Source organism: Akebia trifoliata, chromosome 12, assembly GCF_017979445.1.
Source record: "Akebia trifoliata isolate Shusen 1 chromosome 12, ASM1797944v1, whole genome shotgun sequence".
Classification (NCBI taxonomy): domain Eukaryota; kingdom Viridiplantae; phylum Streptophyta; class Magnoliopsida; order Ranunculales; family Lardizabalaceae; genus Akebia; species Akebia trifoliata.
Genome location: NC_141386.1, coordinates 33,358,661 through 33,384,506, shown reverse-complemented (window position 1 = coordinate 33,384,506; position 25,846 = coordinate 33,358,661). Strand labels below are relative to the sequence as shown.

General features: G+C 34.4%; 4 protein-coding genes across 5 annotated transcripts; 2 read left to right on the top strand and 2 right to left on the bottom strand.

The window, feature by feature from the left end:
* Positions 1-235: 235 nt before the first annotated feature.
* On the bottom strand, positions 236-5,722 carry LOC147389684 (elicitor-responsive protein 3-like). The gene is made up of 5 exons (XM_086419073.1): positions 5,473-5,722; positions 3,078-3,143; positions 1,410-1,536; positions 870-984; positions 236-499 (listed from the first exon to the last, which is right to left on the bottom strand). Exons 1-5 carry the CDS (start codon positions 5,537-5,539, stop codon positions 434-436), a joined length of 441 nt encoding a protein of 146 aa, XP_086275199.1. The 5' UTR covers positions 5,540-5,722; the 3' UTR covers positions 236-433.
* A 1,512-nt stretch (positions 5,723-7,234) lies between these two features.
* On the bottom strand, positions 7,235-12,639 carry LOC147389683 (elicitor-responsive protein 3-like). The gene is made up of 5 exons (XM_086419608.1): positions 12,425-12,639; positions 12,036-12,101; positions 9,976-10,096; positions 8,151-8,265; positions 7,235-7,528 (listed from the first exon to the last, which is right to left on the bottom strand). The coding sequence occupies exons 1-5, from the start codon at positions 12,489-12,491 to the stop codon at positions 7,460-7,462; spliced, it is 438 nt and encodes a 145-aa protein (XP_086275734.1). The 5' UTR covers positions 12,492-12,639; the 3' UTR covers positions 7,235-7,459.
* On the top strand, positions 10,828-15,946 carry LOC147389682 (chromosome transmission fidelity-like protein). 2 transcript variants are annotated; one of them, XM_086419610.1, is made up of 4 exons: positions 10,828-10,992; positions 12,890-13,033; positions 14,703-14,907; positions 15,624-15,946. In XM_086419610.1, exons 1-4 carry the CDS (start codon positions 10,990-10,992, stop codon positions 15,677-15,679), a joined length of 408 nt encoding a protein of 135 aa, XP_086275736.1. In that variant the 5' UTR covers positions 10,828-10,989; the 3' UTR covers positions 15,680-15,946. The 2 variants fall into 2 exon arrangements, with proteins under 2 accessions (XP_086275736.1, XP_086275735.1); XM_086419609.1 differs by lacking the exon at positions 10,828-10,992 and having other exon boundaries at positions 12,818-13,033; positions 15,624-15,945.
* Positions 15,947-20,378: 4,432 nt separating this feature from the next.
* On the top strand, positions 20,379-25,844 carry LOC147389681 (uncharacterized; the record flags this gene model as incomplete). The annotated part of the gene is made up of 8 exons (XM_086419787.1): positions 20,379-20,532; positions 20,867-21,020; positions 21,754-21,808; positions 22,350-22,407; positions 22,975-23,069; positions 23,174-23,280; positions 23,911-24,039; positions 24,326-25,844. Coding segments are annotated over exons 1-8 (2,142 nt in total), but the record flags the coding sequence as incomplete, so codon positions are not given.
* Between the last annotated feature and the right edge of the window lie 2 nt (positions 25,845-25,846).

Below are 25,846 nucleotides of genomic sequence, written 5' to 3'. Positions count from 1 at the left end.
CCATCGCTGCAATGTGGGAGTTTGAAACGCATTTATAGCAAATGGCATCAAAATAGTCTCATTTAAGTTGAATCTAAGCTCTTACGCTATTTACTAGTGTTTTGCTTCAAAACAGAATGTTCTGTGTTAGACGACACTTGGATTAAAGCTTTACTTGGACAAAGGGTTGGTTGTTGGATGAACGAAAGGTCAGTCATTCATGGAGGATCTATGCCGGCACACGTTCATCCCACCATTATGAACTCTAGAACACAATATAGTTCACCATTGACACCAAATTAAGTAATCCAGTATCATATGTTTTTAACGATCGTAAAAATAAAATAGTTCCAAATACCAAACTATTATTCATCACACATCATGAAACTAAAAGTTGGCAGAGGAACCACCCATGAACACTGGAATCCACAACTGAACACAGTCCATCTCTCTATTAGGAAGATTCTTTCCATCCACCAAAATCCTCTTCTCGTCCACAGAACCCCTCACCACAGCTTTCCTATTGTAAGAGAGGGTAAACAACTAATAAGCACAACACACAAAAAACATGAAGTAGCATAATTAATGAATTTTAATCCTTAACAAGGAAAAAAAATTGGATCACCAGGCACACATGCATTGCACAATTAAAATTCAACCAGACTTGTCCAGCTCAAACTCAGCTAACACGTATTATGCCCATCCTGTAGTGCTTCAGTCACATAGGGATAGATGGGGCTTGAACTTAAGTTGTGCTTTTGTTTCTTTTTTTTTTTTTTTTCACTTATTTCTCTTCCCATCTGGTTTTTGTGACTAATGGAGAAGGTTGTTTACATTATAGCAGTTATGAAAATGCATATAAACAGATTAAAAGGCATCAAGAAAAAAACCTCAGGAGTGAATGTGAGGCCAACTCTAATCTCTCCACAATACTCTTGGTCCTTGACCACATTGTAAGGAGTTGGTGGCAAGTTTCCCTCCGTAAACAGTGGATCAAGAGGAATGCTGCAAGAATCATAAAATAAAAATTGGAATAACTTCACTTCAACTATGATGATAATACATAAAAATTAATAGAGCTAAACAAAGCAATGTCAGCCTCGTATATTTTGTAACAGCCACTGACCCATGAGCACTTTTCAAGCTACAATTTAATGAGATTTTAATAATATGAAAAATAAGAGTTGAAAAGATGTTCCTTTATAAATTAAGAGAGACTACCATCGCAAACAAAGGAACTACAGGCGGGGGGGAGGCTATGTCTAGGAGTCAATTCAAGGGCAATAAATAGTAGCAGTGCCAAGCACACCAGATAATATTTGTATTCCCCATAATGTCCGCAAAAAAAATTTCTTCCTTGTATGCATGATGCATACCACAATTGAAAATGATTTAATAGTAAATATTCTATATATTAAAGCAATACTCACGTTGCTTCTCCCACAAAATCATCTGAAGTTCCACTATCACTGTCCATTAATTTAATAGTAAGTTCTGAAACACCATCGGAGACTATGAATACGAAATTCTCGTTCCATTCTGGTTCAGTTCCTTTGCCTGCATCAATCCATATACTTCACCAACATTGACGAGTACAAAGCTGAAACATAATAAGTATTGATCCAGGTTTCATAATCATATATACAAAGATCAAGGGACAACTCCTTGCCCCAAAAAAAAAAGTACCTAACAAACTTTAATAACCCTAGAAAACTTCATAAACAACTACAATTAAGAAAAGAATAGCTTCATCCAGTGCCCTTCGATTATTTTGTGTAGAACTAGGATGATGCATGTCGGAGAAGTATCAATGTAGCTATCTAGAGATTTAGTATCTTATCTTTTTTTTCTTTTTTTGCGTGAAATAATTCTTTAAATAGGTGCAGTTAAGGATATGAGGATGTGAGTAACACATGATGAAATAGAGGAGTTGGGTGACATGGCTCCGTTTCCATCTAAACTGAATTGACAGGCATTTTATCAACTGTTGTATCAACGAAGAACAAAAAATGGAACCGCTGTAAGGAAGATGGAGATGGACACAATTACGGCTGGTCCGAGTGTGATCTAAAGAGCACAGCTGCGAGTCTAAAGCACTGTTTCCCCCTTAGTGACCTTTGAGGCCTTACAATTTGGAGTGCTATAAAAGGGCAATGATGCATGTGGATGTGACCCGCGGGGGGGGGGGGGGGGGGGTTGAAACCAGGGTATCCAGGCCTCTTACTGCACCCAACTAATCCTCAGGAACGTGCAGTCCCCCCTCCCTACACACACACCCCAAGTAATTTATGGGATAAATCCCTGAAGGTAGCCCCTAAGGGGGTGATTCAAACTCAAGACCTCTAGCTTCATGAAGCATGGTCTTGGCCATCTCACCAACCCTTTGGGATTGTCGGGAATTAGTGACATGCGGTGAATGTTCCAAGCTACATACCCATGCCTGACACGTTATACACTCTTTTCCTGCAAGAAACCTCACATGGATACTTTAGTTGATAGTGGAGCAGGTCCCATGACATTGTGAGCATCCATGGAGGGTCTCCTTAACCACCAAACCTTACCTCTATATGGTCTCAAGCATTGATCAGGCCTACCCGTTTGAGCTATTAAGTTGGGAGGAGTCCATAATGAGAGAAATAAACATGTTTGCCATCCTTTTGTGGAATGCCATACGACCAATTAATTCCAGGATACATATCATTGTGCACAGTGATTTGGGGACATTACTAGACATATATACAATATCAGATCATCATACATGGAATTTCTCTAGTGTGTCACATCGTTTTACTTGATGGCAATCTACCTAACAATTTGGTGGTCTGACTGGGCAGACACACGGCAATTCACGCCACATGGACATCTACACTATCTATATGGTTTTACGTTATTTCTTGTCTAGAGAAATTTTCACAGATTTCATACTAGAAAACAAGACATATATTCAAGGAAAAATATTCTTTCAATATAACATTTTAGCTTGCCAATTTCACATCCTTATGTTCAACTTGGTATAAAGATCTTATAGGTGTTTTCCCAAAAGAAGCATGGCAAATAAAATAAGGCAAAGAAGATTTCAAAGTGGATAGATAGTGCACCTGATGCAACACTGCTCTTTTGCTCCTGAGTTCGACAAATGAGGATAGCATAAGGATCCATATTACCTGCTCAAAAAACCATTTAAACCTCATCAATCAGTAAATCAGGGGGAAACATGGAAGTAATAATATCACTCCGACACGGGAGATATTCTACAATGATTCAATCTCTCTACTTGATAGCAAATGATGAGATACACTAATTTCAAGTAGATAAATAAATAAATTGACTATAAGCAAGATTGGTCCAATTTTGCCAAATTCTCATGAGTCATGATAAACAAACACGCTAAAACGTACACGGTTGACGTGGCAAATGCACAAAACCATAGATATTTTTCTTTGTAATAAACTGACACGCTAAAACGTACGTGGTCTGTATGCGGTTGACGTGGCAAGTACACAAAACCATAGATCTTTTTCTTCGGGAGACATAAGGAAAACAATCTATGGTTATGTACACTTGCCATGTCAACCATGTCATAGCGCGTCAGTTTATCGTTAATCAATTCTCAAACAAAATGCCTTGGTAAAACTTAAATTGATCATTGGCGAATAAGAAAACACTAACTACTGTTTTCTTTCCACAATTTGAAGGGAAAATCACCAAAATGGCACAGTAAAATTGAAATTTTAACAAAACAGAACCCTGTTCATTTTAATTCTGAAAACAGCGAATTACCATTTTCGGAATTATTTTTTTTACCAAAACGATAAAAAAGTTAAATGAATAATATTTTTTTCCTATTTTATAAAACATTAAGTACTTTCCCTGTTTAAATTTCATTTAAAACAGTGAAAAAAAGTTCTGTTTATAAAACAGTGAATTTTTTCCCCACTTTAATGAAAATATTTTAATTCCAAAAATGGTAAATTACTGATTTCGGAATTAAAATAAATGTTTCTGTTTTGGTAAATTTTCAATTTTCAGTCCGTGTTTTGGTAAATCACCCATTTTGAATCTCAGGTCCCATATGAAAGTGTGGAATTTTTCCCAAAAAATGCTACATTAGATTAAATAAATGCTAATTTACCAAAACATGCACTGAAAATTGATTAATTCCGAAAACAGTAAATTACCGTTTTCGGAATTAAGGTTTTTTACCAAATCAGTAAAAATTAAAATGAACAGTGTTCTGGTAATTTTTCATACCCAAAAAACCCTTTTTTTTACACTTTCCTCACTAACAAATTCTAAGCTTTACTAAGGATCGTTTTGACCATTTTCGAAAATAAGTTTTTTTTACCAAATCAGTAAAAATTAAAATGAACAGTGTTCTGATAATTTTTCATACCCAAAATACCCTTTTTTTTACACTTTCTTCACTAACAAATTCTAAGCTTTACTAAGGATCGTTTTGTTAAAATGGATTATCACATCAGCAATCTGACCCCACAGCCCTCTAAATTTCATCAAAAAACTCATATTCAAAAAAAAATTGTTTGGATTTTGATCCAAGCTTCTGAAAATGGACGGCTAGTGAACTCCCAAACTTAAAAATAAATTCAACTGTGAAAATAACAGTTTTTGGAAAGAAAAAAAAAATTAAGTTCATAGAATTTTGTCCTCTACCACCCTGAATCATCGGATCATGTTTTTGGATGCCAAAAGGTAAGCCCAGGTACATGATCTGATGATTCAGAGTTTTAGAGGACAAAATTCTATGAACTTTAAAAAAAGAAAATTCGAAAACAAATATTTTTCACTGTTGAATTTTAATTTTAAGTTTGGAAGTTCGCTAGCAGTCCATTTTCAAAATCTTGGATCAGGCTCAAAACAAATTGTTTTTTATCTTTTATTTTTTATTTTTTTGAATCAGAATTTTTCGATGAAATTTTGAGGGCTGTGGTGTCGGATTGTGATGTGATGTGGTAATCCATTTGAGCAAAACGATCCTTAGTACAGCTTAGAACCTGTTAGTAAGGAGCTTATTTCCGAAAATGGTAATTTACCGTTTTGGTAATTAATCAATAATTGTGCTCCGTTTTTGTAAATTTCTCTTAAATAAATGGAAATTTTTCCAAACATCAAAAAGATCTATTAAACAACATGAGATTCCAAGGAAATCAAGGCGGAAAACATTGTCTAAAATATAATATTGAAAAACAAGGTTTCTATCAGTAAAAAACATATATTCAGTAAACATCCATGAATTTATAGCCTAGAAAGTATTAGATCTAAAGGATTTGAAGCAAGATTTCATCAAAACATGGATCTACAAAAACACATATCAAGAACATACAATGTAATTAAAGCTAGATTGGATTGAAAACAGAACTTTGGTTAACATATTGAAATCGAGATCTAAATTCTAAAGCAAATAGAATGAGAAATCAAGTAAAAAAAAAAAAAAACACGACTTGTTGAGATACAGATCAATTTGTGAAAACTTACAGAGAAAATCGGTGTTCTCGAGACCTTTGGCACCAACGAGAAGAACTTCAAGCGTCCCTCGAGGCATCTTTGGTGACTGATTCTTGAATCACCTTCGTTCCTCCTCTCGGACGCGGTTTTGGATTTGTTCGATCTCTCCAACTTTGATCGGTTTCAGCTGTTCATAAATTTATATTACAGAGTCAAACCTTTTTTCTTGGGATTCTAATGCGGTCAACACCGTCCAATGCATAAATTGGATTGCGAAATGAGGAATCAGTTTCCTTCCTTTTTTTGAGAAAAATAAATTAAGAAAAATGTTTCGCATAAAGCCGAGATGTCAGGAAAAACACAGATTTCCAAAAATGACTTTAACTGCCATTACTTTTAGAAATCCGTTTTTTTTTTTAAAAGAACTTCCAAGTGGCATCCTTCCGTGTTAGCGGTCGTCGTTTGTTGAATGACTTTAGACATCGTTTGAGACTAGTGATTTCTTAGAGAATTTCTATTATTGGCACCACAACTTTTACTCATTACATACCAAGTAAATTTTAAAACTCAAAACTAATAAGGTAATACTATGTTCTTTAACTTTAGGAGGTTTAAATATCTTTCTTCTATTTGATGGAGAGATATTAAAGAGAGAAGAGTACAAGATCAACATCAAGAGGTCAGAATAAATGATCGTCATTGATGTCAATTTATTCTTTTTTATTGGTTATTGTTAATAATGGCATTTCATGGCTTTATATATATATATATATATATATATATGGGGACGGATCAAGGGACATATGTAAAAACAATGTAATAATAAAACAAATTCAAAATACGGGTTAGAGGTTTTGGATTGAGTTGATTTTTTGTGATTGTGATCTCAACCCCATCAAAAGTGATTTAGAATGTGAATCATCGATTTTTTACCAATAATTTGTAAATCACTTTTGATGGACTTAAAAGTTTCAGATTGAACTGATTTTTTGTGAGGATGATCTTCTCATTATAGAGAACATTCTCACTAAACTTCAACTCAATCCAAAATCTTTAATTCATATTTTGAACAACCGTTGTTTTTACATATGTCCCATGATCCGCCTCCTATGTATATGTATCTTGTGCAAGCATTATGATGAAAGCCTTTACGTAGGAGTGTTGATTCTTATTTTAAATGTCGTGTGAATTTTAAGTTGGGAAGCGATAAATATTTTAATTAGTTGGGGGTATAATAAGAACTTTTTTCCTCTTTTAATGACAAATTCATTAGTGTAAAAATATGAAGGTTTCATGTAAGTATTGACATTGGTACCCTATAATGCCACTATTTTTGGGCAAGGATATTACACATCATTATGTTTTGAATAAATATCGTAAGTGATTTTATTCTATGGTGTGATTTCACAATTATCCATAACATAATGATTGTTGTTATATCATGGCCTTTTTTTAATGTGTTCAAGATTGATTAAGTCAATTTTGGATCTACTATCGTGGACCGGATGATTTTTTTTCTTTTTTGCTTTGATTCTGGGTTAGCTTATGTGCTTACAGTCTTGATTGAGCCATGAGTTGCCTTGATGGTTCACGGATTTGAATTTGGAAAGTAAGCTGCATTGAGTTTCGGCTTGTGGTCACCGCGTAATCCAATCAAGTCAAGTCAACTTGGTTGAGTTTCAAGTCTGACCTGACAAGTTCTAAAACTATGGGGATCCATAGGAAACCTTCATGTCTCGATTTCATGACCTCATTGGATGAAGAAACCTAATTGCAATTTTTTCTCACAGAATGCTAGGTAAAAACATTTTCAATAGTGTTGAAAAACAAATTACAAGAATACGGGTGCACTCAAAGTCAGAATGACATCGATCGAATCCAGAGAGGCTAAAAATAACTGAAAACAAATAGTGCTCCACAAAACATTAACACACTTACACCTAAGGTACTAAATCTTGGCAAAGAAACAGTTGATGCACACTGGAATTCACATGAAACAAAGTCCACCTCTCCATTGTTATGATGAAGATTCTTTCCATCCACCGAAGCTCTCTTCTTGTCCACGAAAGCCCTCATCACAATTTTCCTAATGCAACAGATTGTAAAAAGATTATAAGCACAACAAAATAAGTAAGTGAAAAGTAATATTGAATGGGAAAATAGATCAGTAGGCAAGTATGTAAACATGCGCAGCAGAACTAAGATTCTACCACACTGATAGAACTAAAATGAATAATGATTTTCTGACATCCCCCCCTTTCTAACATACGTTCCTTGATGTGGCATGTGTTAGAATCATAGATTATCCTCGGGATACACAACTGCACATATCTACGGGGATGTACAGTTGTATATCCCAAGGAAAATATCTATGGTTCTAACACATGCCACGTTAGGGAGTGCATGTCAGAGGGGGCATCAGAAAATCACAACTCAACTAAAATTACTCAAAATGTGCCTATTATATATTGGTTAAGTAACATTGGGATACGCATGAACTATTCTTTTAATGACTTTAACAACCTCATCTGTCATTCATGGTCAAAGGCTTAGTCGAATCACGTAAAATTTGCATTTTTTTTAGTGTTTTTCATTTCATGTATCCCTCGATCTAGGGATCTACACACTCAAACAACTAATTTTCTTCTCCTTTTTTTTTTTTTCATTCTCTCTTTCCACGAATTAAAGAAAATAAAAGAGAATTATACCTCAGGAGTGAATGTGAGGCCAATTTTAATCTCTCCACAATATTCTTGATCCTTGACTACATTGTAAGGAGTTGGTGGTAGGTTTCCTTCCATAATCAGAGGTTCGAGGGGAATACTGCAAGGATCACAAATTAAAATTTAGAATAATTTTAAGTAGTAAGATAATTATACTAGAGATAAGTTGGGAATGATAAAAATAATTAGAAGTATTATAATGAAAGTACCAAAACGGTCATTTATGAGGCTAAAATTACTAGGGCAACCATGCTTTTAAAATATTTATCAAAGGAGTTACATACTAGAGATAATTTGGTTTTTTTTTATTTTTACAAAAATGGGTACCATTGTAAGTCACATTTGCAATTTTAGTATTTTTTTAACATTCTTGTGAACCTCAAATAAAATACCATGTTTTTTTTTTTTTTTTTTAATGTAAAATAATGGAAAAATCCAGACCTATATCTATGGTTTACGATTTATTTCAAACTGAAAATAACATCAAAACGTAAATTCAGTTAAATGAATATTTTTTATTGGAGAAATTTAAGAACCCATAAGAAAAAGAGGAAAGAGAATACAGAGAATTCATCATAAGCACAAGAATTATCATTATATTTAAATCGATATTTGCCCCCGAACGAAAATCTTGATTTGCTAGGGACTACTAGAACAGTTGGTTTCAGAATGCAAGTCCAAGGGCGGAGCTAGTAAGGAGCTGGTGGTGGGGCAATTGCCCCCACAAAACTTTGAAACACCCCTATATTTTCAATTAATTACATGCCCCATTTGTCCCCATTCCCTCACCTCTCTTCCCATTTGCTCCCACACCCTCACCTCCCTCCAATTTTTGCCCCCACAAAACTTTGAGACACCCCTATATTTTCAACTAATTACATGCCCCATTTGTCCCCCGCTCCCTTACCTCTTCAATTTTTTGTTGATGACATTGTCTCTTGATCGGGACTTCTCAAATATTAATTGGAAATGACCTAAATATCATTTTCTTCAACTTCTAGCTAAAAACCTCTTAATTTCTCATCATTCATCTTCACTATACAACTAATCACAGTTTGCCCCCACTACAGGAAATTCCTGACTCCACCTGTCTCTATCTTATTAATGTTTTATAAGCTTCACCAGAATACTTTTTTAATTAGTTGGATAATTCGAATCGAACCACACATCCAAAAATGTATCCAATGTCTTTGATTATAAGTCACAAATCCGCGTATAGACAATACATCACTTTCAAATTTTATTTTATTATTTTTGAAAACGCTAGATTCCAACCCCTCTATCAAACAAACAATTGAGATAAGACGAATAATGAATATTTCCTAAAATCAATACTGATTGCCTAGTAACCAATACAATTTTTTTTGTCTAGGGGTACATTTTTCTTGAAAACCTATATCATCTCAACCGTCTGTTTGATGTAGAACCTCAATGTGAGGCTAAATTTTTATTTGAAAATATGAATAACATGCCCCATTTGTCCCCACTCCTTCACCTCTTCAATTTTTTGTTGATGACATTGCCTCTTGACTGGGACTTCTCAAATATTAATTAGAAATGACCTAAGTATCGTTTTCTTCAACTTCTAACTAAAAACCTCTTAATTTCTCTCTAAAATCATTTATCTTTACTATACAACTAACCATAGTTTGCCCCCACTACAGGAAAATCTTGGCTCCACCCCTAGATGCAATGGATCGAATATAAATTTTGTTACATGCTGAATAAAACCACTTATGATGTTTATTCATAACATAATGGTGTAGTAACATCACATCCGTAAACTTAATTTGTAACAATATATACTTACGTTGCTTCTCCCACGAAATCATCGGCACTAAAAGTATCTTTGTCCATTATTTTGATAGTGAGTTCGGAAATGTCATCTGAGAGGGTGAATACAAAGTTCTCATTCCATTCGGGTTCAGCTCCTGCGCCAGCATCATCAGCCCACACATATTTCATCAACATCTATAAATATAGGGCTGAAACTTAATAACTAGTAATCCAGGTTTCAGAATCATTGACAGTTTCAAACAGAAAAATGTTCATAATAAACTTGGATAAACTCAGAGAACTTCAAAAATAATAACATTTGAGAAAATCAAGTGGCATGACTTCGGTAAATCCTAGGATGGGTAATTTGACACAACAATGAGTGATATCTGAATTCATATCCGAAATCTATTCGAATCCTAAAAACACATCCGAATTCGAATCCGATATCTGAAAATTTCGAATAATATCTGATTTTTCGATTTCAAATTCGAATTCGGATTCGGATTCGGATTTCGGCTATCCATTGACAGACCTACCTATAATACTCTAATTTAAACTAATAAAGCTAAGCAATTGGGCGCACTATAGAAAGTGCGCAACGTATGCATGCGCCATATGTCACATAGTTTTGACACATATACATGCAAATGAGATGAACATTGAGAACCAATTCAAATACTTCTCTCTTCCTCTATATATATCTAAATATTAATTAAGACAAGACCAAACATCTCTCTCTCTCTCTCTCTCTCTCTCTCTCTCTCTCTCTCTATAATAAAGACAAGACAATTCTCTCTCTTTATAATAAAGATAAGACAAGACAACTCTCTCTCTCTTTCTCTAAGACGAGACAAGACAAGACATATGTGGTTGATAACCTTTCTTTCCCTCTCCCTCTCTCAACTCAAACTGCGCAAATAATCTGCAAGTAATTTCCATGGCAAGCCTGAGCTTCAATCCAACTAGAATTAGAAACCACAGGCCTGAGGTTTAAGACCAATGTTAAATACTAGAGGGAAGAAGGTTTGGGAGTTCGTCGTCTGTGATGGTACACTTTCACTTCAGTATACCAAGCACTTTCCAAACAATGTCATCAATGGTATAACTTTAAAGGATGCATTGGTATCGATTAGCGATGAATTGAGTGTTCCTTTGCCAGAAAAAATCCTATTTTTCAAGTAATTTTTACTTTAATTTAACTCTATTTTGCCTGTAAATTGATTGTAAAAAATCAAAGATTTTTTATTATTTAAATTCGAATCGAATAGTTTCGGATATCTGATAATTCTTTCGGATGCGAATTTGAATATTGGTTAGTGGTATCCGATCGGATTCGAATTCGAATATTACTATTTTTTTTTCGAATTCAAATTTGGATATAGCACTATCCGTTGACAACCTTAATTATAGGATCTATTTGAATAAGGTGTATTGCAATAGAATAAGATATATTGTAATACATAAAATCTTCTTTGAATATTAGAATATGATTAGATTAGATTTCTTATAGAGCTGTGATTTTCAGACGCCCCCTGACGTGGCATGAGTTAAAACCATAGGTTTCCTCGGGATACACAAATGTACATCCCCATAAATATGTGCAATTGCGTATCCCACTGAAAAAGATATATGGTTTAAGCACATACCACATCAGGGGGCGTATGGGAACGTATGTTAGAGTGGTGTCAAAAAAACATTATTCTTTCTTATATTAGATTTTGTTTTATTTATTATATAAATCCGATTAAAGTTCATTCTTCTATTAATAGGATCAATCTAATTCCTTTTCTTTTTTCCTTAGTCCAAAAGAAGCTGATGTACGTGACATTTTGATGTTCTGACTATGCAGACATGTGACAAGTCACACCTTAGTAAAGACCTAAAAAAATGTGTCATTCATCGCTACTTACATGGTCTTACATTATTTTTTAATACAAGGCATGTATTCACAAATTTCATAGTGTACAAGATGTGTATTCAGGGAAAACTAATCCTGCCAATCAATTAATGTAATATTTTAGTTTTTCCATTTGATTCATCACATTTTTCGTCGAAAAGCTACATATTCAACTTGGTAAATAAGAAATGAACCTGATGCAACACTGCTTTTTAGCTCTTGAGTTCGGCAAGTGATGATGACGTACGGATCCATTTTAGCTGCTCCACAAACATTTAAACCTCATCAAACAGCAAAACAGGGGAAGTATAAATGAAGTACTAATATTACTCTGATACATGAGATATTCAAAATTGATAGGGTCTCTCTACTTTTTTCTTTTTAAGAATCAAGGTATTTGGGCCTCTTAGAGCACCCTACTAATCCTCGGGCCACGTGCAATCCCCTCTCAAACCCAGCACACACCATATCACATAAGTTCAACAAAGAAAATATTTTTGAAAATATTTGCATAGACTTATGAAAAATTGAGATATTAAGCAATTTGCGTGAAAAATCACGGAAGAAAAGCAAGAGAACTTACACAGAAAATCTGTGTCATCGAGCCCTTTGGCACTGACAAGAAGAACTTCAACCGTTCCTCGAGGCATCTTTGGTGATTGATTCTTGAACGATCTTTCTGATTTGTTCGATCTCTACAACTTCAATCGGTTTATGTTGTTTATAGAATTTCAAGCTTCAACAGGTTCTAATGGGATCACCTACTCCGCTTATTGATCCTGATTAGGTGTGCTTCGGTTTCTTCGTCAAAGTCAACTTTGTTTAAGGTAGGTGTACAACAGTTAGTAGAGATATTCCTCTTTTAACCGTTGCAGTTGTTTTAAAATTTACCCTCTAGTAAATGGCATTCAAGTAAATTCATACGTGGCGGGAAACTTAAAATTCCCGCGCTTTCATAACCTAGTGTATACTTTAGAGTACATTTAACACTAGTTTCGCTCAAATCTCTGGTTTTTGGAGAAAAATAGATTTTTTTTAAAACATGCAGATTCGTGTAAAGTGCAGCTGTGGCGAAGGGAACTGTCCAGAATGGGCGATCGTGGAATTGCAAGGCGTCGTTGAAGCTCAACCTACGTTCCAAGATCGTATCCAGAACCTCGAAATTGGTCGCCTCTGTCGCTCTTCTTCCCAGGTTGGTTTTCCTCATAGATCAGAACGATCCCTCTTAAGCTTTGAGATCTCCCATTTAAGCTTGTTTTGGATCATATATTAGGTTATGGTTCAAGGATCCCATTTTGGAGATCCCCTTTACTAACTCAAACCAGATCTAACGATCTTAACCAATTGACCTATCACAATTTGGTGATTAAAAAATTTAGAGGACGATTCAGGGAAAATTAAAATCTTTTCTTTAAGAATTGGGATGATGTAATTGGATGTTCGGATTGATATGCCCTAGTTTCAAACTGATGACATATGCCCTTGACCTAGGTCTTTTCTTATATACTAGTGAAAATGATCTAAATGTCCTCACCTTTAACCTCAAGTAATTTATAATAAAAAAAACTCTTGATTATTCTCCAAAAAAAAATATCTATTATCTACAAGTTCTTTAAACCTACGTGGAAAAATATTTTTAACCTATTCAATCTCATAATCAATCCATTGTTTTCAATCTCACCTTAAACCCTATGAAAATACCCTTGATTTTTCTTCCCTAAAGTCTATTATCTTTTAGAGATTAAAGATGACTGACTTATTTTGGGGAAAAAAGCAAGGGATTCTCACAAAATATTCAATGACAATGACATTTCTTTAGTCGATTAGAGTATAATGAAAGTCAAGGAGGTGCGTCATTGGTCTGAAAACACAAAGGTATCTCAAAATATTCACCAAAACTTGGAGGAGTATGCTAAATTGTCCACATTGAAACTAATGCACCGACAGATGAGATTACTCTCATATGGGTCTTGTTAACGTGTGCCTTTATGTTAAAGTGCAATAAATACATTTGGAAATTGGATTTTGTTTCGAAAATGCCCTTAAAAATATTATTTTTATTAAAATACTCTCTGATTCTAATTTTCAAAGTATATTTATTGCAATTTAACGAATGCCTTGTTAAAATGCAATAAATACACCTTAGGAATAAACATCGGGAGTATCTTTAGTAAATAAAAAATAAAAATTTAAGGACATTTTTTATTTAAAATCCAATTTTCAAAGTGTATTTTTTGCATTTTAACAAGACCTTAAGGCAAGGGCACACCTTAACAAGACCATGAGGCGGAAGGGTATATGTCAAGATGCATTTAAAGTAGTTTCAAAACCCTTTTATCTTTTCAAAACAATTCTTAGAGTAAAGTTTTTAAAAATACACTAAATGCACCTTCAAAATCATTTCTTTGAGTGGCAAGGCCCATGAACTTATAAGGAGAGAGACAAGGCCATGAGTATCCGATGTGGACCAAACTCAACACGCCCCTGCATGTGTGGGCCAAACTGGGCCGAAGCACATGGAGATATGAACTGGATGATGTGGAGGAGAGAAAGGCCTGTTCTGATATTATAATAATAAATTGAAATTAGATTTATTCTTAATGATGAATACATAATCCTAATGGGATTTATATAAAAACTAATAACAAACTCAAACAGAAAAGTTCAAATCTCTATCTACTCTATTTTATCTAAATTTTCATAGATATGATTCGGTATATTATTGTACACCTTATTACAATGCTTCACATCTAATATTACATTCGATGTGGACTAAACTCAACATATACACAACAATGAGAAGTTAAGAAACATGTTGGTTAAGATACCGACACAATCATCTTGGTTTCTATTTTTTTCAGGAGAACTACACTTTCACTGTTGGGTATCATGAATTATCCGGGTCTAAAATGGCCTTGAAGAAACCATTTGTAGTATTGAAGAAAAAGAGAGTCATAAATCCAGAGGAGCATAGTGATGCCAATTCTTCAAGGGCAGAATTGGAAGTTATCGGAGTTATTCGACACAAGATTTTGTTCAAGACCAGACCCAAGGCCCTGATATCAAGTATGTTTTATTATTTATTTTCATTTTGGTTGGCAAATACATTTTATTTGATAATTGATGCTCGAATTTTACAATCGTCCAACATGTTATATAATCATTACTTTATGTTATAAACTGTATTAAAAGATGCTTAAAATATAAATAATAAATATTTTAATTTTTAAGAATGAAATTTATATGAAAATATCTAACCAGTTCACTCTCCATGGATTTCCAGGTTGAGATTTTTAAAGTCTTAACAGAGATAATTTTGTAAATTGTTGAGGGAGATTGATTTGGGAAATTTCAAAAGGAGGGATAGGTTGAAAATTTTTAATTCAAGCCAAGGGATCAATTAAAATTTTCTAATTTTTTTTTTTTTTTTTTTAATTGGTCATTATTTTAATAAGAGTCGTGTTGGAGTGACCTCAAGTTTGTACTTCATATAGCACATCCTGGTGTGAAAGTATATAGGAACCATCGATGCTTTTTAACTCATATCTCGATGAAAGCATCTATGATTCTTAAACACTTCCACGTCAGGATGTGCGATGTGAGGTACAAGCTTGAGGTCACTTCAGCCTTATTCTTCTAAATCCCCAATTTTTTGAAATACATTACTCTCCTTGTGTAAAGTATTTCATACTCTCCTTAATGTAAAGTTCTTAGAATCTTCAAGGTTAAGTCTTCTTGGATTTGCATTACTGACCCACGGACTTGTCTTTTGTTTTGTTCAGGTTCACAACCACAAGTGAAGGAAAAGGTCAGTGATCCCACTGCCATGGTCCAGTAACTGAGGATGGTATCTGCCCTTGAAACAAGCTAGCTTTCTCTTTTTAAGTCTGTTCATTTTGAGTAAAACCAACTGATCTAAAGTTCTTACTTTATACTTCTGTACTCAATTTTTATTTTTATTTAAAAAGATGATAGAAATCAGTATAAATGTTGGATGTTTGCAACTTCAAAAATCATGGTTTTTCTGGAATGGGTTTTGTAACACCCTGTAAAAAAAATTCGACGGTTGAGAGAGTGCTACGTGGACAAAACAGCAAAATCAGATGTCAATGGCCCTCCACTTTTATTTGTTCCTTGTTTTCTTTTTTTGGGTTCAACTGATCTAGGCTATAAATCCTGGGCTGAGTTATTATTTTTTAAATGTTGACTTAGGCTATTTCAAGAGATTAACTTAGTGTGTTGTACAGATACTACACACTAAAGTACTAGATCTTCTGCACCATATTTATATTTCTCTCTTTGGTTTCAATGGATAATGAGATATTTGATTGATGATTTATTTTTAAAGCATATTTCATGTACCCCAAGCTTTGATTGTTTTTTTATAAACCTTATTAAAATGAGTAGAGGTAGATACGAATGTTGGTCAAAAAATCTTAGTTTTAAATTTCTCGTCTAATTGATCTATGGGAAATCAAAACAAGTTGGCTGATGCAGTGAGATGAAGTAGATCACCGTCTTCCATCGTAGATAACGTTGAATCCACCAGTCAAGCCAAGGGAAATAATTCAAAAATTGTGAATAATCAAGTAATAAACATTGTTTGAGGTCGTGGGCTTGACTCCTCCCCAGAAAATAAAACAATTCTTGTAATGTTCCACCGTTGGATCCGACTCCTTTTTGGTCTTATTTTTTGAGATCGTAGGATTAGCCATGGAGATGTACTTGATCTAATCCAAACAGATTAATGAAAATGTGAATCGAATTTGATCCGTTTCATTTCATCCTTAATCCGAAACCGATCTAAACACATGTCTTATTTTCAAATTATCAATGTTCAAAATTATTTAAAAATCTACTTTCCTACTATAAATATAGAGGGAAATAAAAAATATTAAAATATTTTATCTATATGTATTTATTTGAAATTAAGAATAAAAAAAAAATTATTGAAATATGTTCAAATCCATTTTTTAATGGATCAGATTGGATTGGATCTGAATTCAATCAAAAATCATTTTAGGTCTAAGATTTTAATCCAAATCCAATTTTTCATATTTTTTGGATTAGACCAATTCAGACATCAAGTATATTTCAAATCATTGCCAACCCTATGAGATCCTATCAATCATAAGATCCACTGGTACCATTGACTGGGTCTGATTGAAATTTCTAAAAGATTAATGCTAGAGTGATCTTATTGGGGGACACACGGAGGATATCTTGACGTGGTGGTACACGTATACCTATAGATGCATTTTTTTTCGAGATCCGAGTAAAATGCATTTATGGACATGCACACACCACCACATCTAGTTGTCCCCACTAATGTCACTCCAACACGACTCTTTGTAAAAGCACATATAGGGCTCAATAGAGCTGAGTTGTTTTGAAGTGGGTTTTCTTCATGAGATCAGTGGCCTGATTTAAAAATTATGTCTCCGGACTTTTCCTCTGGACCGTTTATTTCACTTTGATTGGCTATTAATTTTTTGAGGGTGGGTTTTGATCCTTGATGCTTTCAACTAGTGCCACGTGTAATTATATAGCTGTTCATGTGTTAACAAACTTTTTCACGCAGCGCAATTGTTTTGGTAAATTGATTGGTGCGGTTTCCATGAATTTTGCTTCCCACTTAACTTTCGATAAGAAGTGTTATTAATGTGGCCAAAAACATATCTGCAAGTTCCCTTATCTACACTCTTCAGTCTTCTTTATAAGTTCAATTTTTAACTTTATTAATAGCGACTAATGAAACCGTTGTACTTTCATTATTTAACCTTGATAAGGGAGGATATATAGAAAATGGGTAGACGTGATTGTGGAAAATAAAATTTATGGAAAAGTAATATTGGAAAATGGGTAGAGTGAAAAAAAGAAGATATAGTGTTTGATTGCTTGATAATTTTAAAAAAATCAAAAGAAGAAGAGAAAGACATAGGGAAGAGAGGGGAAGGACAGAGCAGGGGTGGTGGAAAAGAGAGAGAGAGAGAGAGAGGTGGTGTTGGTGACAATGGCGACGGTGATGAAGAGAAAAGGAAAGAGAAAGGAGAACGCGAATTATAAAGGCGGTTGATTTGGGGTTGGATTTTATTTACTAAACGAGCATGGTGAAAAAAAATATCCAACATTTAACAAAAAAAATTTTGGATAAAAGGTGAAAATCCATTTTCTAGAAAAATATCGAACTAGTACATAGAAAATGTGATTTTTCACGAAAATGGATTTTCCACATATTTTCATGTGCAATCAAATACATCCTTAAAGAAAGAAAACCGAATATTAAGGATTGTTATGCTACCACTCCAATAAATGCAATTTTGGAGACAAGCATTTAGAGACTTGAGAAACCATTGACATCTAGATCTCAAAAACCCAAGAACTTTAAAAAAGAAGTTATTTTTCATTATTAAATTTTAATTTTAAATTCCAAAGGTGGAGGACTTATCTAAAACCCCTTTTGCAACAGTGAATGACGAATGAAAAATGATATATAAATTGTTTCAAAGATTTAAATGTAACTTCCCTATCTATATCAAAGAATCGTGAAAAGGAATCATGAATGAAGAACAACATACTTATAATTTTGAAGATTTAGTCAAAAGTTTGACCTGATAACTCATTCACCACTATAATTTATGCATTTTGAGTGATTTGGGAATATCCATCCAATGTCGAGCTTGAATAAAAAAACTGAAATTGTTGAGGCCTCCACATTTAGTGTTGTGGTTCGACGCAAACATTGAATCTCAATGATTTTGATTTTTTGACTCAATACTAGATGAATATTTTAAAACTACAAAAATGCATATATTATAGTGGAGAAATGGACACTAAGAATAAATGTCATTATTAAATCTTTTAACATTATGAGTTTGTGATTGTAGCATATATTTTTCCTTTTTTGATTGGCAAGATGAGATATACCACCCTCTTGGTTTTTCTCCAATAAAATTCAAACCTACAATGGATAAAGGCCATTTTACACTATCAGTTGATTTGGATTTAAATTTTCTGTTTGTCACTCTAACACGAGTCTAATATTGTAAAATTCATAGTTTTATTCATGTTTTTGTTAGGGGCAAATTTTAAAATCAAGATCTCTTGAGTGTTATTCGTAAAGTGTAGGGATTTCTTTAATTAATGAAACCTAAATTAAATGAGTTTTTTCTTTTTTTGTATAAGTTGAAAGTCAATGATTCTCTAAGTTTTCTTGTTTGTGAGAGTTGTAGAGAGTATAAACAACTTTTCAAATTTTTAGTTCTACTTCGAATAATTACAAGAGTGATGTTGACCTAATAAAAGATCTCATTATTTCACTTATTTGAATGTAAATGAGAAAGAGAATATGTTTCATGTGCACATAGGAGCTTAAGCACCATAGGATTGCAACCCATTGTCTTTGAGACTAACGGACAAAAAAATCTTAGCGTACATGTGCACATATAATGGGCATGTTGGGAGGATGCAAATATCGAATTTAAGCATCAGTTGGGGTGCAATTCGTTTGATCTGACTAATCGTTAAAATTAATGTATTGATTGTTTGGATCCTCCAATGTTTAGAAATAAACCAATTATCTATCATTACCATAATGGATCGTTGGGCCTATTGTTGATAAAACAGATTGTTCCCTACTGTTTGAGATAACACCCAAAAAAAAAAAAAAATATGATCTCTCTTCATCTCTTCTCTATTGTTCTCTCTGAAACAACTGCTTGTATAAATATAAAACAAATATTTCTTCAATCTATAGGCCTTAAATATTTCTTATAAATTATTTAAAGTTTGATTCTTTTTTAGTGGAACCGGTCTAGATTGGTTCGATTTTGATTTGTCCCCAAATTGCACCCCTAATTTCTATTGAAAAAGAATAAGATGAAAAGAAACACATTTTTGATCTTTTTGGAGTGCAATCATACCAATGGTGGTGTAAGGGATAGTATTTAAATGATGGGGTGCAATTGGTTATAGGATGATGTACAAATCAAAACTCCTTATAACACATATCATTAGAAGAGATGCGGTTATATGGATCAAAGGACTATCAATTTCTACGGACCACATTCCAATGTGACTTTCAAATCTATCATCAGATGCCACGTGTAGGTAGAGCATAAAATTTTCTAAACTTTAAAAAATAAAATAAAATTTTATTTTATTTTTTATTATTAGATTTAAATTTTAAGTCTAGGAGTTCATCATCATTCATTTTTAAATTTAAGATCTAGTCAAAAAAATACTTTTGTTCAAATTTTTTTTATAAACCCAACCTAGAGTATAAATCAAGAGAGGGATGAGATGTCATTTGGACCAACGTGACAGTCCAAATGGCTTGAATGTGGACATGACCCCTTTTCCCTAATTGGAATGAAGGCTAAATCGAGGATATCTTGGTAATTTCGCGAAATAGAACTTAAAACGTGGCGTGTAGTGTTTAAACGGTGAGAAGCGCCGTTAGGTGCCGTTACCAATAAGCCGTTAACTCGGCTCTTGGCTTCCTTCTAACGTAAGCTGTAGAGGGTGCTTTAAAAGGGGCGGAAATTAAACGGTATTTAGTTTCCTTTGGACTCTTCTTCTTCATAGAGAGAGAGGGCTTTACTTCTTTTCAGTTTCCCGCGACTTGTCCATCGTAACTTCTCTCTACTTCTGTAAAAACCTAATTCATGGCGGTCGAAAATCCTAATGAAGGTCAGTTTCTCTAAATAAAGAACTTTTTTATATTATTATTTTGCGTTTTTCTTGTCCTTTAGCTTCTTTTCTAGCCGTTACAGAGCTCCTGATTTCATATAATCAAGAAAGAATCATAAAACCCTATAATATATTGAAATCTCTATGTTTTTTCTGTTGATTTTGATTTTGATCTGATTGCTTAACTGTGTTCTTTGTTTGGAGAGTCGGATTCGAAGATTGAATCGTTGAAAATCGAGCTTTGAAGTTGGGTTTTTTGAGATAAATATTTGTAGTTAGGGTTAGTATTTGGTTCTTTTCGGAGTTCTTGTTTAGGTTTGTTTGTTTGTTTTAGTTGCAGAGTTGGTTCCGAAAGATATGGAAGAAGAGGTGAAGAAAGAGGATTCTAGTTCGCAGACGAGGAAGGATGTTACAGTCACTGCTTCGAGTTCTTCGGTTTCTGATACGAGTTGCGATACAGCTCTTACTAAGAGAAACTCTGCTAAAGGGTATTTTTTTCAGTCTCTTTTTTCTTAATGTTTTTAACTTATTTTCTGTTAGTTAAGTATTTGATTGGTATTTTGTATCAGCTTTCAAATTGGTATGAATTTCTTAGTTCATCCGTGAAAGTAGCTTTAAGTAGGTATTGTAATTCAAAATGCAAATCAGAGAAAGAGAACAAGACACAAAATTTATGTGGTTTGTTTTGCCTACTTCCACGGAACGGTGAAAAAATAAGGTCACAATCTCTCTTCCTCACAGAAAAACTGAACAAAAACCCTAAATCGAGTTGGCTATGACTTTATAGTTCGTACAAATATGGTTTAATGTATCAGAATGTATCTGTTGATACGTATCTGTAACGGCCAAGATTGATACGAAACATTGAATGTTTTGGGAATGTATCGATACTTTATTGGTTTTTTCATTAACCGAGACGTTCAATTGATATGATTTTTTAAACCATGCGTATAATAACAAAATTGCCACTAGGGAAAATATTACCATATCGTGGAAAAGTTACCCCAAGTAATATCACTTCTTGGTATACAATGCATTTTGCTGATACAAAGCTACCTCCAACGGAAGGCAAGTCACCAACATAACATTTTACATGAAAACACAGAGACCTTATGGATGTTATTCTTTAATTAGTTTTGTAGGGTCTTCTGCTATTAACTTATTGTACGAACGATGGTATTGTGGCTTTCATTGTGATATTGACTGTTGTTTTATTTCTAGGAGGACAACTGGTCCAACTAGACGCTCAACAAAGGGAGGCTGGACAGAAAAGGAGGTTAGTAACTGAAATATTTTTTTTTTTCTGTTGAATATCATTTTAGTTTGGTTTATAGCTCGATGCTTTGATTGTGTGTATTATTCTGTTTAGAAGCTCTTGCTTATCTTTGAAGATTAAATTTGAGATCATGCCAACCTTTCTAAATTTTTTTTTTTGATCGGTTGTCACCCTTTCTAATGCTTCGGTGGAACTAAAAAAATGATGGAATGGTAGGCAAACCTAGTTTAATTGTGCAGACCTACATAGGCTAGTACCTTGAAAAGTAGTTAAAGAGCTATAAAATATGGTCTACATCACTGCTTTTGATCATTCCTTGCTGGGACTTAGTGTCTTATTTACTGTTTGTTTGGAAGAAATATGAATTAAAAGAAATATGAACCTTCTTTCTCACATACCTATTTAAGTACAAGAACCCACAACCTGGTCAAAAGCTTGAATTCATCCCTAACTTTTTGTAAGGACTCACAATCACTGAAGTTTTTTAGATTTTGTTAACTATTAATGCCTTTGTTTTCTCTGCTCTGTTAATTTGAAACAGGATGAAACTTTAACGAAAGCAGTCAAGCTTCACCATGCAAAAAATTGGAAGAAAATAGGTGTGCATTCTTCTATCTAATATTTTATTTATTGATTTTTTTTTCATGACTCCTGCAGACGACTTGGCTTTAGATAAAGTGGAATAGGGGAAGAAGATTTGTTTAGTTGATCCCAAATCTTTGGGATAGGCTTTAATGTTTTCTGGTTTCTAGTTGTATGTAGTTAAAATAGACTTCCATTTAGAATTGTCGAACATGGTATTATTAACTTCTGAAGGGTTGAAAATAATATGGAACTTCTCCAATTTTCGCTATGATAAATAATTAATATTGTAATTTTTTATTATTATGTGCATCTGGCTTCATTTATTTGAGAATTGTAAGTGTATATTTAATGTAAAGCAACTTACCTGGGTATTTTATCGCGCAGATTAGCTACTGTATATGAAGTTTTATTATTATTATTATTTATTTTGGATGGGTAAGCTGGACTTGAACTCACAACCTCAAAGTTGCTTTGCAATGTGTCAAACCAACTGAGCTATGGGTCTAAGCCCATATGATGAAGTTTTAAATTCCTATGTCAGTCCAAACTGTTGTTTTGATGAACTTTCTGATCTTCTGCAGCTTGTTATATTCGGGGTCGGACAGATGTTCAGTGCCTGCACCGGTGGCAGAAGGTTCTTAATCCAGAACTTGTTAAAGGACCATGGACAAAAGAGGTGCATGTTGAACTTCTTGCTTATTTGTTCCTAGCAGACAATGTGCCTACATCTCATGTTTACACACCATGACCTTGAAATGTTTCTTGTTTTGTTGTTTTCAGGAAGATGAACATATTATTAATCTGGTTAAAGAAAATGGTATTAAGAAGAAGTGGTCTGCAATAGCAAAATCCTTGCCAGGTCGCATAGGCAAGCAATGCCGAGAACGGTAAGTGACAACTGTTACTGCGCCAAATTCCTGACGTGCAATGAATATATTTGATCATTAAGTACTATTGCTTATTGAAGCCCTTTTTCTTTTACTTTCTTCGGGAGAGCTTTAGCCAGTTTGTGGTTGCTTCAACAGTTCTATGTGGAAACAAGGATGCATTAATGCTTTAGTTTACTTTCTTTTCAATCTATAGTTAAATGGGGTTCTTTAGTATCATAAATGGGAGAAATAAAGATTCAGTTTTTTCATCATTGGGTCAAATTCATGAACTGCATGGAAGACCATGAAGTACAACTGTGAAAATGGCCCGATGAGCAAAAAGAGTGAATGGGGACAGAACCTAATTCCTTGACCCTTGTCAGGCAACCAGATAATTATAGGGTTCTGTACTATTTCTGACTGACCAAATCTGCTCTGCTTCCAACCTGCCACTTAGTGCCTTTTTATTATGGCCATTTATCCGAACTATAAAAAGTTAAATTAGGGCATAACCTGGTTAGCTTCTGACTATAATACTTGCAAGAGCTAAGCTGCTAAACCTTTCTGAACTATGTATTTTTTTATTATTTTAGAAGGGATGTTTAACTGTTTATTCTTGAAAATTTGAAATTAATGATTGATTTTCAGGTGGCACAACCATTTAAATCCTACGATAAATAAAGATCCATGGACCAAGGAGGAGGAGCTGGCTCTTATTGATGCCCATCAAATACATGGGAACAGATGGGCAGAAATAGCAAAGCTTATACCTGGAAGGTACCTATGGATGATCACCATTACATCAAAGTTAAATTTCCTTCTGGTAGACTATAAGGACCGTATACAAGGTTCTCCTGCATGATCAGAACTAGAAATGGCTAAGCCTGCAGAAAGAAATGAATAAATTGGATAGTGTGGATATTCTAGTGGTTGGTTATTGGCCTAGGAGGATCCACTATGGTCTACCAGATCGGAAATTCCTTCTTCTTTTTATGACGACATGTCCCTATTTAGTACGAGCACATTCATTCTTAAGTTCTTTTTTTCTTTTGGAACCAAACAGGGCAGACAACTCGATCAAGAACCATTGGAACTGCTCGGTGAAAAAGAAGTTGGATTCTTATTTAAAATCTGGGTCTGCTGAAGATCTGCCAGGTGTCAGCGCTTCTGATTTGTGCATACAAGAAAGAAAGGAAGAATGTGTAAAGGATGAGCAGTCTCCTGGAACAGTAGGTTCTCTTGGTCAGAAAATGGGCTCAGAGGGTGGAGTTGATAATAGTTTGGGAGCTTCAATTGTGGGAAATTCTAATGGAAAGGAGAAAGATGAACAATTGCAACTTGTTAAGAGAGAAAAAACCAGATCCCCGAAAGCAGTAGACAATCTGAAAAAGTCACCCTTTGGGAACCAATGTGATGTTAAAAATGCCATTGCAAGTAGTCTGATCTATGAGCATCGTGGAGCAGATGCTAGTCACACTAGCATTCCTGATGATTTACGTCTTTCTATTGCAATCCGTCCTGAAATACCATCCGGGATTTCATTGGGTGATCCTATGAAATTCCCGAATTCACAGAAACGTACGAATGAGCATGTCAATCATGATGATCTTTCATCTCCCAGATCCCCCCCAGCAAGACATATTGCTTTGACAACCTCTTCTTTGAAATCTCCTTTCGGTGCAAGCTTCTGTAGCAAAAAAAGTCACAAATCTCCAGAGTTGGTTGTTCCTGTCACTGCCAAGAGATTACTTGAATCTCCTAAAAGGCCTCGTCATTATGCCTCTTCTCTGAATAATAACTCTAGTGATATGGGCTCAAGATTTAACAGTGAATCCAACAATACCTTTTCAAATTGGGTAGGATGTGAATCTGGTAGAGACAATGTTCAAGCTTGTAGGCATAGCAAAGTTCATGCCACACCTCTACACTCCAAGGATATAAATTTTGGTCCGTTGTATTATAGGCCACCTGAGTTGAAGGATTTGGATATTGACTTGAACAACAGTAAATTTTCGAGCACAGACAGTTACACGTTGCAGGCAAAGAGTCCAGTTTTTTGTTCTACTCCACCTAGTCATGAGAGAAGTATCTTTGTAAATAGTAGCCCAGAATCAATATTGAGGAAAGCAGCGATGAGTTTCAAAAATACCCCATCTATTATCAGAAAACGACGGCATGAGACTTCCACTCCAGCTTCCTATGGAAATGATTCTGACCATGTTTGTACACCAGAATCGAGAAGCAGAAATTCCAATGATGTAGGGGGTTCGACACGTTTATGTCCGCATGTCTGTAGTGGCCAAGTCAATCTTAGAAGTTCAGATCTTCCATCTTTGAACTGGCTTTCCCTTTCTTCACCAAATTCTCGGCTACCTGAAACATCAGCTCCTGTAAAATCTGTGGAAAAACGCCTGGAACACGCATTTGATATGGTGTGGGATAATTCCAAACCCAAGTGCAACACCTCAACTGCTGTAGATGTTTCTTCTGATGCGAATCTTGGTGCAAATAGTGGGTCCATGCCTTTAAAGAAACCGGATTCTTTAAGAGGGGGACAAAAGACTATCCAGACTAAGATTGAGAT

Bases quoted from the DNA above. Each gene is read 5' to 3' on its own strand.
- LOC147389684 (XM_086419073.1), bottom strand. From the start codon at position 5,539: ATGCCTCGAGGGACGCTTGAAGTTCTTCTCGTTGGTGCCAAAGGTCTC. The intron at 1,537-3,077 runs GTGCACTATCTA...GGATTGATGCAG, and splicing joins AAAGAGCAGTGTTGCATCAG to GCAAAGGAACTGAACCAGAA. The intron at 985-1,409 runs GTGAGTATTGCT...TGATTCTTGCAG, and splicing joins GATTTTGTGGGAGAAGCAAC to CATTCCTCTTGATCCACTGT.
- LOC147389683 (XM_086419608.1), bottom strand. From the start codon at position 12,491: ATGCCTCGAGGAACGGTTGAAGTTCTTCTTGTCAGTGCCAAAGGGCTC. The intron at 10,097-12,035 runs GTTCATTTCTTA...ATGCTGGCGCAG, and splicing joins AAAAAGCAGTGTTGCATCAG to GAGCTGAACCCGAATGGAAT. The intron at 7,529-8,150 runs GTATAATTCTCT...CTGTTGCATTAG, and splicing joins GCCTCACATTCACTCCTGAG to GAAAATTGTGATGAGGGCTT.
- LOC147389682 (XM_086419609.1), top strand. From the start codon at position 12,884: ATGCAGATTCGTGTAAAGTGCAGCTGTGGCGAAGGGAACTGTCCAGAA. The intron at 13,034-14,702 runs GTTGGTTTTCCT...TATTTTTTTCAG, and splicing joins TCTGTCGCTCTTCTTCCCAG to GAGAACTACACTTTCACTGT. The intron at 14,908-15,623 runs GTATGTTTTATT...TGTTTTGTTCAG, and splicing joins ACCCAAGGCCCTGATATCAA to GTTCACAACCACAAGTGAAG.